The following is a 15,685-nucleotide window of genomic DNA, read 5'->3' on the forward strand; positions in this document are numbered from 1 at the left end:
TTATACGTCATATATTTCTTTTTATTAATCTGCTATAAATAGAAAAAGGTTGTGCTTGTTCTTTGTTACATTGTGTGTTCCAGTGTTATTATAAACTATCCCTTTTTGTAAGGGGGGGTCACCCTAATAAATCACACTTATCTAACGGCTTAGTGTACACATATTCCTTTGTTTGCATACACTGCTTAAACACTACTCGTGTTTCTTATATTAAGTAAATGTGAAGAAAATCTGCACAGGATTTTGTTCAGTTTAATTTGGGCTACTCTATATCACATGTTCTGGGTAGTGTCACAGGGTCCAAACTGGTGTAAGTGAAAACTGTATTTTCATGATGGAACTGAGCATCCATGAGCCAAGAGTTGCAACATAAGCTGCCACTGCCATCTTTAACTTCTGACGGTGGACTGGACCCCCACTGCTAAACACTGCTCGCTTAAGCAGAGCACTAGGATTTTATTTTCCACTTGCTGGTTTATCCCATTCTATCCACACAGATCTGCGTCTAAACGAAAGATGGAGTGTGTATGTGTGTGTGTGTGTGTGTGTGTGCATCATAAAACATTAAGCATTAATCTTAGGGAACAGAGTGCTGGAATAAATGGGTTTGAGACTGCAGTGCCTCATCAGTGGCACCACAACAACAGGGGAAAATGGGGAGGTGTTACACCACCTCACCAGCCCCCGACAAGCAGACTCCATGTGCCGCGAATTTTCCCCCAATTAGGAGCAGACGCCGCTCCTTCCCCACGAGCCTGACGAGCCGCTCACTGTTAGACACGTTTGTTCTGTGGCTCGACCGCTGCCGGGGGAGAGCTTTTACATGCGCCCACAGAGAGCCCACAACAAGCATCACAGACAAGAAGACGAGAGGCAGCGAACATCAGCATCACACCCATTAAAGAGGGAGGGGAGAAAAAAGACTGTGATGCAGAAAAGGGATGATGAAGAGGATTTTTTTTGTCTTTATTATTGGATGGGCGCTGCTGGAAAATTCACCACAAGAGACAAACACCCAAAAACAATCATTTCCCCACCCTGGCCATGCAGCCTGATGGCCCATAATAAACAACAGCAAAATAAACTGTGTGCTTCATGTGTGTTTTCTTCATACAGGCGAGCACTCTGAATTACTCTCACATCATTCTGAGATAAATTACTGCTGCTGAGCTGTTTCACTGCTGTTGCAAAGAGCACAGCAGAGCAGCTTGGAGCCACAGTCATGAAAACAACAAATTAAAGTTGCAGTTAACACTCTATGGCCTTATTGTGACAGAGGGACCCAAACCATTAATCATTCCCTAAAAGACTGAGTTACACAGCAGCTACACTGTCATCACAGGGATACAAACACGGTGCCGCAGTGAAGTGTGGGAGTATCTGACAAATGTATAACAGGGAGAGTGGTTCACAGACGGGAGATCCAGCCACACTCAGCACTTAATGAGGGACGTTCAGTGGAACACAGGACCAGTAAGTGGAATGTTTTGTGTGTAATAAAATAGGGTCTTTGGCTTGGCTAATCAGATCTTAGTCAAAACATCTCGTAATCAGCATCTCTCAGCAAAAAAGCCTCTCCATTAATCACACGGCAGCGGTAAGGAGCTGCATGGGTGGCATTTTCTACCCACAGACACACTCGCACACACACCCGCACATACTTCTTACAATGTAAAATCTGTTGTTTTTATTTCTTCCCACATGAGACATTACAGAGCTATAAAAAGATTTTGTTACAGTATTCCCATTTAGATACACAGCGCAATTTGAGCAAAGGGAAGAAATCCCATTTGAAAACAATAAACATTGTATTAAAGCCATTAATAGACATTAAAATGGCAGGGAACAATTTGCAGTAAATTAACATTATAATGTGCTTTATGGTCTTGCATGGCTCCCTTCCAGTCAAGCCAGAGACTGTATAACAACTCTAAACAATGGCTGCTTTTATCGGCGCATTCACTGAGCTAACATGCATGCATTTGTTGCCATGTGTTCTGACGTTTTTACCTGTTTACTATTACGGGCAGCTGCTGAGGCCTAGAAACACAACTGTGTGGTAGGTTGTGGAGGAGGAAAGTAGAGTGAGGATAAATGCAAGTGGAGGAGGAGGTGCAGGAGGGGAACTGACGGCGGCTGACTGAATATGACTCCCAAGTGGTTTGGGTGGGTTTTATTTAAGGGACAAGTATAGCCCACAATGATGCCATAGTGGACACCCTGAATCTTAGACAGACGTGTGTGTTTGCTTTACACTGGTTCCTGCATGTCCCTGTCTGCATACATGCTCACACACTGAGTGGGTTTGCATGCAATATGACCACACTGGGAGAGACAGATCAACAGAGGATGAGGGTGGTCCTCTGGAACCGTCAGTGTCTGTTTTTAGAAACTTAATCCTGTAGACAGAATATGAATGTTGTAATTAACTTTGCTTGGGGCCATCTGAAGACAAAATTACACTCAATTCGACAGCAAACTGATACGGCTAAAGAAGGATAACAAGCACGGCAAGCCACAGTGTATTGTGTATCTTAATCAAAGGTGTGGAGCCTAATTGTTTTTAGGCATGAAATGGTAATTGTGAAGGCTGCTTTTGTTGTAATAATTCCAACGTGTCCAAAACAAATGTATTGTTCGATGAGATGTAAATTTCCACAGTATCACAGAACATTCCAGGGAGCATTTTTGTGACTTGGATCTGGGAATGTGTACAGAAGAATAATCAAAACAATGTCATACCTGAGTGAAAGATCGGAAGAGAATAAGAGCAAACTTGTTTTTCAATATGTGTTTTTCACCCTCACACTAAACTTGTGTTGTTTATTCATGTCTCTCAGGTGTATATGAGAGCAGGGTTAAAGCTAGGTAAGCCACATTTTCCTGTAAATACCTGCATGGTCAACATTCACACCGAGGGTTAATGCGATTAGGCAACCTAGCAGTGATGCTCAGGGTGCAGATAACATCTTTATGCAGGCGTATGTCTGTCGTGAGTCCATGCTGCTATGCACCCAGTACAGCCCAAACAACCACCAATCGGGGGGCTATTACGTCTAGAGAAGCCTGTCACAACTGCAGGGCCTTTTATTTTCCTAACATCTGAGGGGTGAACGAGAGTGTGTGCGGGAGCGGGAGAATTATAAACAAGCAAAAACAGCAAGAGAAAAATAAAAAAAAAGAAAGTGAAAAAGAGACAGTGGTGCTGAGGGAGGTTAGGCCAACGTACTCGCTTTCAAACCCAAACTCTCAGAAAGGCTGCCAGACACACAGAGAAAGAGCGCAGACAATTAGTGCCAACACTAACATGGGTAATGGCTCCAAAATGGAGTTCACACGAGCCCGCTGCTAGGGAAGACTAGCCAAGAAGCCTAAATCAGGCAGACCTGAATGGCAACAGAGGAGAGGAAGCAAATTCCTGCTTCAGTCAACAGGCCCTCTATGACCCGGCAACCAGTCAGAGGGCAGCAGCAGCCAGCAAGGCTCCACATTGAAGAATGACTGTCTACAACCTCAGCATGGCTCAGCGGACAAACAGAGTAGAGGGGCTGCTGGACAATGAATCTGAAACTGAAAGGAAATGAGAGGGGTGTGGTAATGTGTATGACTTAAGTGTGTGTGTGTGTATCTGCGCTGAGCAAAGAAGTTTTCCAGAGTTCAGATTTCTTCTTCTTGTGTAGCACTTCTTAAGAACAGCTTGTTCCTGATGCACGTCACATTTAATGTGCTCACTGCAATTGTATCTGCAAATACAACCTGATACTGTGACATAACACTGGCTCATGCTACTCAAAAAGGATTTTCACCTCAAGCAGGTGTGAATGCATTTAAAGTATTTTAAGAGGAATATGAAATGATTACCGAAGCAGTTCGACTTGTGAGGAACAAACATCTTGCAGGCGGTGGCTATCTGTAGCTCAGCACTCAGCACAGCTTTGATGATGAGATCCTCAATTTGTTTCATCAGCACTGGAACAGAGAAAACGAAAGAAAGTATATTAAGAAAGTTTCTATGTATTCTATTGTCAATACACTTTAACATCTTTGCCTTGATATTAAAGTAAAAAGACGACTGACTCACATGTGGTGTCCTTTCCCTCCTGCTTCAAATACCTCAACACTGCACTCATACTCCATTTGTTCCCATAATCCTCAACTTCAGGGTCATCGCAACTGAAAGGGAAAAATGAACTTCAAACACATTCAAGCTGTAATAAAGGGATGAGTCGGGGGGGCTTCCCGTATCAGCACCCCATTCCTGCTTACCTGACATAATCGCTGCTCTTTTTGTTCACACTGTAGTTGGTGAGATGCATGAATGTGTTCTTGATGTTTTTAGAAGTCTGGTCATACTTCACTGTGGCAAACCTGTGGAGAGGAACAAAAAAAATACAAAAACAAAACAATTTCTTTACACATTTTTTCTTGCCATAACATCCACTTGACTAAATGATAGGTGTACTCTGGAGAGAGATTAGTCGCTACTGGTGTTTGAAAAGAGTGGATGCCACATGTGCAGTAATGAGAATTCCTTGGCACACATCATGTACCTGAATACCAACACAACCAAAGGAATGTCAGGAGATAAAAGTGGGATTCGGGTTTTGGCCTTGATTTATTGCGCACAGTTGATAATGAAGCCAGCAAATAAGAGGGCAGTGGCAACTCTGTTTCCAGCATGAGCACGTACCTCTATCAGAGTGTGGCAAAGAGCCAGTCCTTCTATAAATCATCTACCGCCTCCTAACCTATCTGTGACTGACAGCCTGCTCTTTGTTTCATAAATTACATTTGCACTGAACACCTACGCCGAATAAATACAGTGCAATTACATAAAGTCATCATAAGATAGGATCCTATGACACAATCAGCGGCATTTGATTAGCACATCCTACAAGTCAAACAATAGCATGCTTTGTTTCAGTATCACATCACCACACACTAAACAAGTCAGTCTGGAAAGTTTAGGCTGCCCTCTTCTGGTCACTGAAATAATACACCCAGAGTGTGTTTAAGAGGGCTCAGTAATCAGACATTTTCCACACCAGACCTTAATAACTAATTAGTAATGAACAGCAGTGTGCCTACTGTTAAAACCTACACATAAAGTACTTATTATTAATTTATAAGTACCACATTTGCTCTAAAAAAAACTCCTTATACAGCCAACCCTTCTAACATGCAGTTTATAAAATCTCACCTCTACAATGAAATCACTGGGAAGGGAAACAAAACATGTCTCCAAATCAGCTTATTCTGCTGTTGTCGCGACTTGGGTTTATTTATGGTTTAGTTTTCCTTGTTTTGGGTTTTTAGTTTAATCTGTGTTTAGTTATAGTTATTTTTCCTGTAGTTCTGGTGTTTTGTTTTCCCTGGTTTGTGTTTAGCTGTCTAGTCTTGTCTTGTGTTTCCTGTTTTACTTTGGTAGTCCTGTCCTCCCTGTGTATTGTCTTGAGTTTTGCTTCCTGTGTTTTCCCTCCTTGTTGATTACCAGCCCTGCCCTCATGTGTGTCACCTGTGCCTCGTTGTCTTTCCTGGTCCCTTTGTATATAGTCTGTGTCTTCCCCTTTGTCCTTGCTAGTTCGTCTCGTCTGGTGTAGGGTTTGTTTGTTTCATGTCTCGTCCATGCCATGCCATGCCATGCCTAGATCCTCGCCTACCATGCCATGTATTTCTGCCTGACCTCGGGGTGCTCCAGGTAGTTGCCTTGCTCTTGTTGTTTTGCTCTTGCCCTGTAGTTTTTCCACGCCAGTGTGATTTTGTGTTGCTACTTTTGTACTTTACCTTTTGACCACAACAAGTGTGATTTTTAGTTTGTTTTGTTTGCCCTCCTGGCTTTAAATAAAAGACTGCTTTTGAACATTTAAACCGCTCTGCGTCCTGCAACTGTGTCCTCACCTCATCCACAAACCCTGACAGCTGTAACACTGATGATTCAAGACAAAACAAGTACAGTACATGCACATACAAATGCATTTAGTGCTTAGCAAATCTGGACCGGACATCTGAACATGTGGATGAATTTTTCTTCTTCGTGAGCAGATTAATTCTTTCTTGGGAGTTTGGTCAAACAAAGATCGATTAATTGTAATGATGTTTATAGATAAGGTACGATAAGATAAGATAAAACTTTATTAATCCCGAAGGGACTCACCTGGCCAGGCCCTCCTCATACACATAGATGAGGAGTGGGTCATATGATGTAACCAACACATACAAACGCACATCAAACTTGAAATCTGTAAACAACGACAACAAGAAAGGTGATTTTGGAAATCTGTCAAAATATCACTTAAAGGACCAGTGTATTAGGATTTAGTGACATCTAGTGTTTGGTTTGTAGATTGAAAACAATAAGATCAATGGAAAAAGACATATGATATGGATATAAAAGGATATAAAAGGATCATTAAATAGTTACAGGTGATTAAATTCTAATAAAAACACACTTATAGATTCCCCTAATAAATAAATCTGTATCTGAGGCAACTCACCATCTATCAGCAGAGGGTTATTAATATAACGAGAAACCAAGATGTTTTCATCCATTGAAATCTGATTCGGCTGTAGATGAGAAACAGAACACATAAAAGACAACATGATATAGGCACAGAGAACAAGATGTCGGCATTATTTTAATCATAAGTACAATACTGCTACTTAATTCATTTAGAACAGCATTAAATACTCAATTCCTAAAAGCTGACGTGAGACTGCAGTCAACCATAAACATCAAAGCATATTCAGATGGAGAAACGTTTCAGTGACGTTGGCCATAGCAGGTCAACCTTCAATAACAGCCTATAAAAACACAATCTGGTGGTGGGAGATGGGTCATTTATGAGGTTGAAATGTGTTGCAGGTGGCGAAGTTGAGAAGAGATGGAAGGGGGAGGGGGGGTGAGTGTAGTAACCTCAGTCCTGGCTACAGTTCAGAGAAAACCCAAAGCAAAAAGATGAACGTATTTCTTTCTTCTCTCCAAGTATCGCTCTGACATTCTTTCCACTGTTTCATAAAAATGCCTGAGAAGAAGAAGAATCGTGCATATGTTTCCAAGAGCGAGGACCTTGTTGAGCTCCTCCAAGAGCCAGGGCCTTGGAAGTATGTGATTTACTCCATGGAGCTTATTAATGTCTGAAAGGCCGGTTGACACTTATTATAAAGACAGCTGTATCAGTGCACCCCCCACACACAGATAAAATCTGGCCAAGTGACTGTTTGAGTTCACACGGTATTTTTTATGTCAGTATGCTTATAGTTAACTCCCACTAGGTTTGCTGTTGATTTGAATCCATGCTTACATGTGAACAGAGGGGATTTTTCACACAGAAACAGAAAAGCTGATTGACAGTGTTTAGCTTTGCTAAGCATAAAGATTAGCAGTTTTCTCTCAGCTTAGTCTGAGTCTCGGTTTAAAACTACACTTGTATATCCTCAGTTTGATTTTTTTAGGGTCTGATCCATGGGCATGTATCTATTAATAAATCTTCGGCGCTGTTTTACCTGCTATAAATAACAAACATAAAAACGCTAATTCTTATGAGAATAAATTTCCATGTCTATGCAAACATGTCAGTCTATTCACAGTCAGCCTCAAACACAGGTTTATTTTAGTCTGAAAGGCGTATTAGAGCAGGGTCTCCCAACTTGGGGGTCAAGACCACCCAACAAGAACTCCTTGACAGGTTTTTTGTTTTTAATTTGGCACAAAGTTCCACTTGTGGGACTCAACGATGAACTGATTAGAGTTTTGAGGTTAAAGGTGACTTTACAAAATGTTTTGGCCTTTCTTGGACTCCAACCCCCTCACCTTCACTCTTCAAATACACACATACTCATATAAAACATGTTTCTCACTAGAAACTACTCCGGAAATCATTTATATCAACATAGTGATAACTTCTATTTTGCCAGAAGATGCACTGGACAGACATGGATGAAAAAAGTTGGCAGATGTATACACTTGCTAGTCTGCAACTCTGTTGTCGTAAGTTGTAACAAACATCTTTTGTCCTTTACCAACCTATGAAGTCACAGTAAATAGAAATCACTCACATTGCTGACCAGGTAGATGCCTCGCCCTCTTGAAGATGCCACTGGTTTGATAATCCATGGACCTTTGTCCTTGGCAAAACAATCTGAGAAAGGGAAAGAGGAGAGTCAAACAGGAAGAAGTCTATAATGTAGGTGTAATAAGTGTAGACATATCATAAATATAACCCTGCTTAGAGGTGGGTGTCTCTTACTGCAGAATTCCTGGAACTCAGAGGGAAGCACAAACGTTTGAGGAACAATGTGAAAGTTTTTGAAGCCATGAGTCTGCTGCATTCGCTGGATGTTTTTATAGAGACGGTCTTTGCGCGTCAATTCATATGACCTGGAAATGAGCAGAGTACACTCCACTTGCAGAACAAACATATGAATACATAGCAGTGACAGAATGCCCTCTGCCTGACAGTATGATTCATTTCATGCTTCACAGAGGCACCGGTCCAAACTAAATGCGTGTTGCAGCGGAAGCCAACAAACACATGGCCTGAACCGAGGCTTAGAATGACTCTGTGGTGATATTTATAATACAGAAAACAGTGGCAGTGTGGTGTATTTGAGCACTCTATTGTACCTGGGAAAGTGGTTGACCTTCTGGAAATCTTGAAGGCTGCGTAGAATGTAAGGCTTAAGGTGAGATCCTGTCCACATGAGGTTGAAGTCATTACTGTTTGGGTGAACCTGAAAAACAGAGATATTAATTGGCCTCAATTGATAAGCAGGATAATATATATATATATAAGGGATACATTTAAAAAGCCAAGTATGGTTGAATGAGCTGTGTGGAGTTTCCATTCACCAACAGCAGCATTATACTCTGACGTCCATCACAAATGACAGCTCAGCTCAATGTAAGAAACAGATCAGTCCACCACTGACCTGGAGAAATACAGCCTGCACTTTTGACTCAAAAGGAAGGCCGGCTCACAGATTTGCATCACAGTCGTGTTGTTTTTTTCTGTTATTGTTGTTTGTTGTATTCCAACAATTCGTTAAGAGGCAGAATTCGCATGACTGTTCGGTCTGCATCTCCGGGAGAGCCAGATGTTTGCAATAAAGGCATATTAAAGCTTGGCTCTCAGGAGGCTGTGGTAGACACTCGCCTGCCTTTGATGATGGGTTAGCAGGAGTCAAGAAGCATTGAAATGAAATAAAAAGGGAATTAATTGTAACTGCTTGGATAAAGCAATAATGGGGGTTGTGCACCCTCCTGAAGCAGGATTAATGATCTTGAGGTCATTTAGTTTTTTCCATTGGTGCTTTCCCAGGTTTTGACAGTGGCATTAGTAGTCAAAGGAAAAATAACAGACGCACAATAGTATTTACAAAATCTACACTGCAGAGCATGAACCTGAATTGCATGACCTGCAAAATATGTATTTTTGTAAGATTAAGGATGGATATTTCTTAAATTCATTAGGGAGAACATTACCTCATGGAATCCATGATTGGTGAGTATTCCTCGTACAAGACGGCTCTCTGTGCGCACAATCTTGAAGCCCATATTATATCGCTCTAGACAAATAAGGCACAGTATCCAAATTATTAATGGTTCAGGTTTTTAATTATATGGTAGTACTGTTTCCATGGTCAGAGTGAAACTTTGCCACTTTGTAGTTTACCTCCAACAGAACAGATGGTCCCATCTTTTGACACAACAGCTTCAGGAAGAAACAAGAGAACTGGGATGGTCTTACTAAGGCCGCTCCATGTGAGGCAAGGATGGTCTCTAGTGGAGAAGAAATTACATGAAACACATTATAACAATTTAGTAAATCAAAATTTATCATAAACAATAGTGATGCACTTTCAAGTAAATTTCAGCCCCTAAAATCTTAGCCGTTCATTCTCGGATGATGTGAACCGGCCTATATGGGCAGCTTATCTAATGCTGAGGGAATGCATCCTGACATGGTGTTTATTTCAGTTAGGCAGATAAAGACAGAATCGTACACTGTTTCATGGGGTGCTGGGCAATAACAAACCTACGTACTGTACTTAGAAACGCTCTTGTAAAAGTCCAGACTATCTCATAGTACCAGACACAGCCTGCTTATCAAGGGGTCCAAATAAGATAAGGTGGCATGATGATGGAAAAGAACTCAATCAGGTATGACAAGCCTTGATAAAGCAGGGAGGCATGTAGGCAGATACTGCCACTAGCTTCCAAACATACAGGTATGTCACACAATAAAGCAGATATCTGCTAGATGGCTCAGTTGCACAATGTTAAACAAGGTATTTTGATAAAGGTTTAGGTTGCTGTTTATTATGAACATAAGCCAGCATCAAGACTACTGTGATAACAGTGTACCTGCACACAAGATATTAGACAAGAGGCCGACTTGTTACCACAACTGTGATATTTGAGCCAATGATCATTTAGGGTTCCCATGAAGCCAGTAAAGCAATGCGTTCTATAAAAACCTAAAAAAATGAAAATAAACAAATAAACAGGCCTATACAACTCTCAATAATTAAGTCAGAGTTTGGGAAACAAGCTGCTGGATCTTATTTGAGAACATCCACGAGTAAAGAAAAGCCTGCTCTCTGTTGTCAAGAACCCCTCACCACCAATATTACCTCAACCTGACAGAGAACAGCCATTATGTCGTAGTTACAGCAGTGAGGCTATGTATGTATGCAGTGCTTCTGGTAAGGAAGAAATGTAGGAGGAGGGAGGAACATAGAAACTTGAGACATAGGAGGGAGTAACATAGAAACTTTTGCAGTGCAAAATTAGTGTGCATTATTTAGCATTGTGTAGTTGAAGTTGAAGCATTGTGTTGCAGTAGAAGTTAAATGATTAATTCCAGTCCTCCCACATCACTAATGAAGATCAGTGGGGAAAGAAATTATTTTTTTAAATCTTTTATAAAATCTAAAACTTTTTAAGTGCTTTGTTAACATCTTGATACATAATAACTACCATGTCAGTAAAAGCAGCAATGGTCACATGGAGGTTAAACTCTAAATCTAACCAATCCAAACTAATTTAGGTGATGAAGCCTAACAGCAGACACAGCGGCACTCAGTAAGGTAAGACTGACCTTAAGTATGGCTTAAGAGGGAATTACTTTGGAGAGAAGAACCACACACCAATTGGTGTATCCGAGAGCTAGACGTTAATCTCTCTCAGAACTTTCATGAATTATGCAAAATGAAAGACACCCAAAGGATTCATTGTGTCTAAATGTATCTTGACATAAATATTTAAAAAGGGTTTAGGACATCTTCTGTAAACCAGCATAGATTACATTACCTGTACAATACCTTATGACAAGCTGCAAAGATGAAGACTTAGTACAGCAGAAATAAAAAAAAATCAGCTATGCCTTTAGTCCCCTGTGGCGGCATATTAATAATCTACTAAGAGGCAAATCTTGTGAGGTATGCCAAGAGGATCAGTAGGCTAAAGAAGACCTGCCAAGTCCAAAAGCTGCAGGGACGGTAAGCAACTCCTCTGCACAGTTTAGAATCAGAATGGTGATTACCGTTCATCTCATGTTAAGAGCCTGGTATGGAAAAGAAATTACTCAAACCAACCGTCATTATATCTAAGAAAGTTACTAACAGATGGAGGAGCAGCAGAACATCTCAAAGGAAAACTGACAGGTCCAGTTGCCTTGTTTCAAATTCTTGCATAAAAATCACCTGGATGACTGAGAATCTTCACTGACAACCATCTACAGTATATACTGTAGAAGGTACAGCTAGTATAAATACAACATAGGGCCAAGAAACCGTTTGGTTTATCTGGTTCCATCTGTGCAGCCTGGTTCCTGAATCCTCGGAATCTCTGCTCCATAAGCAATTCTGACATATTGATGAATGGCCTATGTAAATATATGGTACAATACTTGAATACAAAAAAATTCTAATACTGTAGAGATCTAATAGAGAACAGACTCACAACAGTTATTTTAAGACCAGTTGAACAAATTTTCATTTTTATGACTCACTGATGAACACACACGCAAATATGGCAGCGTATAGCTGGGAGGTTTCTCCATTTATTCAAAGATTGGATATTTTTTATTCATGACAGACAATGGTCAATTCTTCATCTAACTGGAGCACATCCACAGTCACTTTCATTTTACAGCAGACAAACTAAAATGAAAACTGCAAACTTACTCTTGCTCGTCTTCTGAGGAGGACTCAGAGTCTTCTTTATCCCGGGTCACAGCTGGCATTTTCACATTAAGAGGGGACACGCTGCCCGGTGAAATCTCCCTGGGATCAAGTATCTAACCACGGCATCTAACACATCAACAAAAACACAATACAGCACAACAGAATAAAACGACAGCCACTGATTAACGCAACTCAGTTTCACATCCGTCCCTTCATGCCTAATAATAACAACTACTTCTCTGCAGGTGCTCTCTTATTCTACTGCCACTGAAATCACCTTACTAATGTAAAACATAAGACGTTAAGACTAAACCCACATAGTCCAGGAAGCGTTAGCTAAATAAGCTAAATCTACATGTTAATTTAGCCAACTAGGTACAACCTGTCAGACCGCTTAGCCAGACGCTTTTAGTAGAAATTCAAACAAACGTAAACTTGCCTTTTATTTCTACGGAGGCTGCTAACAGCTAACTAGCTAACTGGTATCACCAGAGCCAGTTGATCATCGCGGTTAATCTTCCTGGTAACTACAACAACTGAGTAGCAACAGAGAAAGGAGCATGCGCACTCAGTGAATAAATTTGCCCACGTGATCATATTTGCAATGAAACTGTTTTCCTTCAGTCCAAAATACTTGCCAGTGCGCATTTTAATTGTATATTAAAACTTCGAAACACAAATATTGAACATTTTCTATTTAATGTTGTCGAATAGTACTAGTGTCATTTTGACCGGAATAAAACGCTCCATTTAACAAAGTAAGAAGTCACTGAAGATGATTCTCTCGCTTCACCTCTTCTCTTTGTTTGTGTACAGCCTAGCCGGCTTCCGAATTACTTGATTTCTATTGGCTGTTGAGGAAAATAGGCGGGACCGCATGGTTCACGCAGGCCAATGACGTTCATGGTGCGATGAAATGGAGCCATTTGTGAGCTCTCTCATTGGTTAATCCGCGGACCAAGATTGAAGGACCCACAACGTGAACATAACAGAACCCACATTTGGCTTCTGTCCCAGTTTATTGTTTTACATCTAGTGTTAGTTTTTTTGGTCAGGAATATGGACACACTGTAGTTTCATAGTTACAACCAGGTAAACACGTATTATTGTTATTTTTTTTTATTATGGCAGGCCGACTAATTGTATTAAATCATAGCCGCGTTAGCGTGCTATGTCACATTAGTTATTGATGCATTGCTAGCTGAAAGATTATTTCCGTTATCAGTTAGGAGATATACAAGATATAAAAATGAATTTGTCAGCGTAATATAACATGTAGTTTGACGTTGTTTGTTTTGCTGCGACTCGTCCTCTTTGACAGGTGCGTCTCACAGACAGAGAGGATGAGTCGCTTTCTCAACGTCCTGCGGAGCTGGTTGGTGATGGTGTCCGTCATCGCGATGGGAAACACGGTGCAGAGTTTCAGAGATCACAGCTTCCTGTCTGAGAAACTCTACACGGGTACACCGGAGTTTGGTATGCAAACTGCTGACAGAATACAACATTAGATGTCACATCAGTGTACTTCTCAGACAAGTGAGCATAATGTTTGGACTTCCAGGAGTTATAGACAGGCTAAAAAATGTTTATCTGAACAGATATTTTGGTCTGTGAAATCATCAAATAAAGCAGGATTAGTGTGTTCTGTCCTAAACTGGATGTACTTGGTACTTTAAGCCTCTTGCATTCTTTCCTATTTCCATCCATTCCTTCAGTGAATGGTCTCCAGGCTCGAACATTTGGCATCTGGACGTTGCTGTCATCGATCATTCGCTGTGCGTGCGCCATTGATATCCAGAATAAAACGTAAGGCAGCATGTTACTTCTTAATTCTTGTTCCTTTTGGTTACCTACATCTGTTCTCACTGTTATATGTGACACTGCCTCCTGCAGGCTGTACCACATCACACTGTGGACGTTCGTGCTGGCACTGGGACACTTTCTGTCTGAAGCCTTCCTTTATAAAACTGCACCACTTACCATTGGAGTCATGGCCCCTCTCATTGTGGCCAGTGAGTATAGATAATAATAATAGTGACATATTTTTGTCAAAGACCAAACCTCTTGTCTCAGTGGAAGACACTGTTCAAAAGCTTAATATCATTTCTATGTGTTTTTTCCAGGTTTTTCTGTCATAGCAATGCTCATTGGATTCCAGTGTTTTCCAGAAACTCAGGAGGAAGTTGGAGCACGGCAGAAGAAGCGTAACTAAATCCCAGCATTTTCCTTCCACGGCAGAAGAAGCGTAACTAAATCCCAGCATTTTCCTCTCGTTGACCATATCCACCACCTTCTTGCCTTGAAGAACAGGCTATCCCAATGTACATTCTCTTTCTACTGTGACATTTTAAGTATATACAGTAAGTCCATGTCTATGTGTATACAAGGGGTGATTGATAGGTTTTTGGACTAAGGTATAAGGAGAGAAGTTACCACACCATACCTCACAGGATACCATGTCTAGAAACTTATCACAGAATAACACAACAGAGCTGGGTATCTCACAGTATCAATCAGTATCAATGCAATTACCCATGAATATAGACCAAGGTGTCCACTTACTGGGTCCTGCAACTCCTTTGGTCTGATGAAAAATTGACTTGATAGAACATGTCTCAAAGGACAGTCTTCATTCATTTTTGTGAGGCCAGTCCCAACATATTTATCCAATAATCTGTAGACCCAGGTGAGACTTGTGTCTGACATGACATTGTGTCCAACCAGAAACAAAAGAACAGAAACAGTAGAAACATTAAGAGCCCTTTGAAAGCTAAATCTGCCTAAGAAACATTATTTTTAGGGCCTCCAATGCTGATCTCTTGTCAGACCTATGGGACACAGAAGAAGACTTGGTCTTGAAACCTGACAAGAGGAGAACCTTTCCACCAGGGCAAGGCTCCAGTCCACAGTTCAGCTGTGGTGATGGCTGCCATCCAGGATTTGGATTTGAACTCTTAACTCCTGTCCTAATAACCCTTTGGCATCTTAAGACTACTACATCTTCCCCAAGACGAAGTTCAGTGGTGACATTTTTGCTGTGGACCTATCAATCACCCCTGATACATACATCTTGATTTTACTGTTGACAGTGCAATCTCAAAAGACTACAGTGGTTAATGTGTGCTTGTTTCTAATTATGATAGTTTTAAATTAGCAATACATATAGTGTCTTAACGCACAATATCTCCAGTTAAGTTGTTCCTGGCAGAAATGACAACAAAAATAATACATACATAATCTATCTGTGCTGTTATTGATTCACACCAAAGACATCACATGACTATAGAGTAATAAAACTATGCTCCTCATTACAAAGTTTCCCTGAATGTTTGCTCTGTGCTGTGACTTTATGCACAACTATCCTGATATAAAACTTTTTAAAATGCAATGTTCAGATTTTTAAATGTTTTTTTATCCCAGTAATATGAGAGTATGTATTTTTTAAATGATAATCTCTAAATGAAAATGTCATAGTGATTTAAATTGCATCTGTTTAATT

General features: G+C 40.7%; 2 protein-coding genes across 4 annotated transcripts in view; one reads left to right on the forward strand and one right to left on the reverse strand.

Annotated features, from left to right (window-relative positions):
- Positions 1 to 12,920, reverse strand: part of ttll5 (tubulin tyrosine ligase-like family, member 5) — a 41,294-nt gene extending 28,374 nt beyond the window's left edge. For all 3 annotated transcript variants that reach the window (XM_028394686.1, XM_028394685.1, XM_028394684.1), the window contains exons 1-12: positions 12,626 to 12,920; positions 12,187 to 12,312; positions 9,672 to 9,778; positions 9,482 to 9,564; positions 8,624 to 8,730; positions 8,247 to 8,377; positions 8,056 to 8,138; positions 6,495 to 6,564; positions 6,155 to 6,239; positions 4,267 to 4,368; positions 4,082 to 4,173; positions 3,862 to 3,969 (exon numbers count right to left, since the gene is read on the reverse strand). In XM_028394686.1, the coding sequence (XP_028250487.1) occupies positions 3,862 to 3,969; positions 4,082 to 4,173; positions 4,267 to 4,368; positions 6,155 to 6,239; positions 6,495 to 6,564; positions 8,056 to 8,138; positions 8,247 to 8,377; positions 8,624 to 8,730; positions 9,482 to 9,564; positions 9,672 to 9,778; positions 12,187 to 12,245 (1,027 nt within the window). In that variant the 5' untranslated portion in view covers positions 12,246 to 12,312; positions 12,626 to 12,920. The remainder of the gene's footprint in view (positions 1 to 3,861; positions 3,970 to 4,081; positions 4,174 to 4,266; positions 4,369 to 6,154; positions 6,240 to 6,494; positions 6,565 to 8,055; positions 8,139 to 8,246; positions 8,378 to 8,623; positions 8,731 to 9,481; positions 9,565 to 9,671; positions 9,779 to 12,186; positions 12,313 to 12,625) is intronic.
- A 223-nt stretch (positions 12,921 to 13,143) lies between these two features.
- Positions 13,144 to 15,613, forward strand: erg28 (ergosterol biosynthesis 28 homolog). The gene is made up of 5 exons (XM_028395471.1): positions 13,144 to 13,278; positions 13,508 to 13,662; positions 13,902 to 13,992; positions 14,080 to 14,198; positions 14,310 to 15,613. Exons 2-5 carry the CDS (start codon positions 13,530 to 13,532, stop codon positions 14,396 to 14,398), a joined length of 432 nt encoding a protein of 143 aa, XP_028251272.1. The 5' UTR covers positions 13,144 to 13,278; positions 13,508 to 13,529; the 3' UTR covers positions 14,399 to 15,613.
- Positions 15,614 to 15,685: the final 72 nt, after the last annotated feature.

This window comes from Parambassis ranga, chromosome 22, assembly GCF_900634625.1.
Source record: "Parambassis ranga chromosome 22, fParRan2.1, whole genome shotgun sequence".
Lineage (NCBI taxonomy): Eukaryota > Metazoa > Chordata > Actinopteri > Ambassidae > Parambassis > Parambassis ranga.

Bases quoted from the DNA above. Each gene is read 5' to 3' on its own strand.
- erg28 (XM_028395471.1), top strand. From the start codon at position 13,530: ATGAGTCGCTTTCTCAACGTCCTGCGGAGCTGGTTGGTGATGGTGTCC. The intron at 13,663-13,901 runs GTATGCAAACTG...CCATTCCTTCAG, and splicing joins CACGGGTACACCGGAGTTTG to TGAATGGTCTCCAGGCTCGA. The intron at 13,993-14,079 runs GTAAGGCAGCAT...TGCCTCCTGCAG, and splicing joins ATTGATATCCAGAATAAAAC to GCTGTACCACATCACACTGT.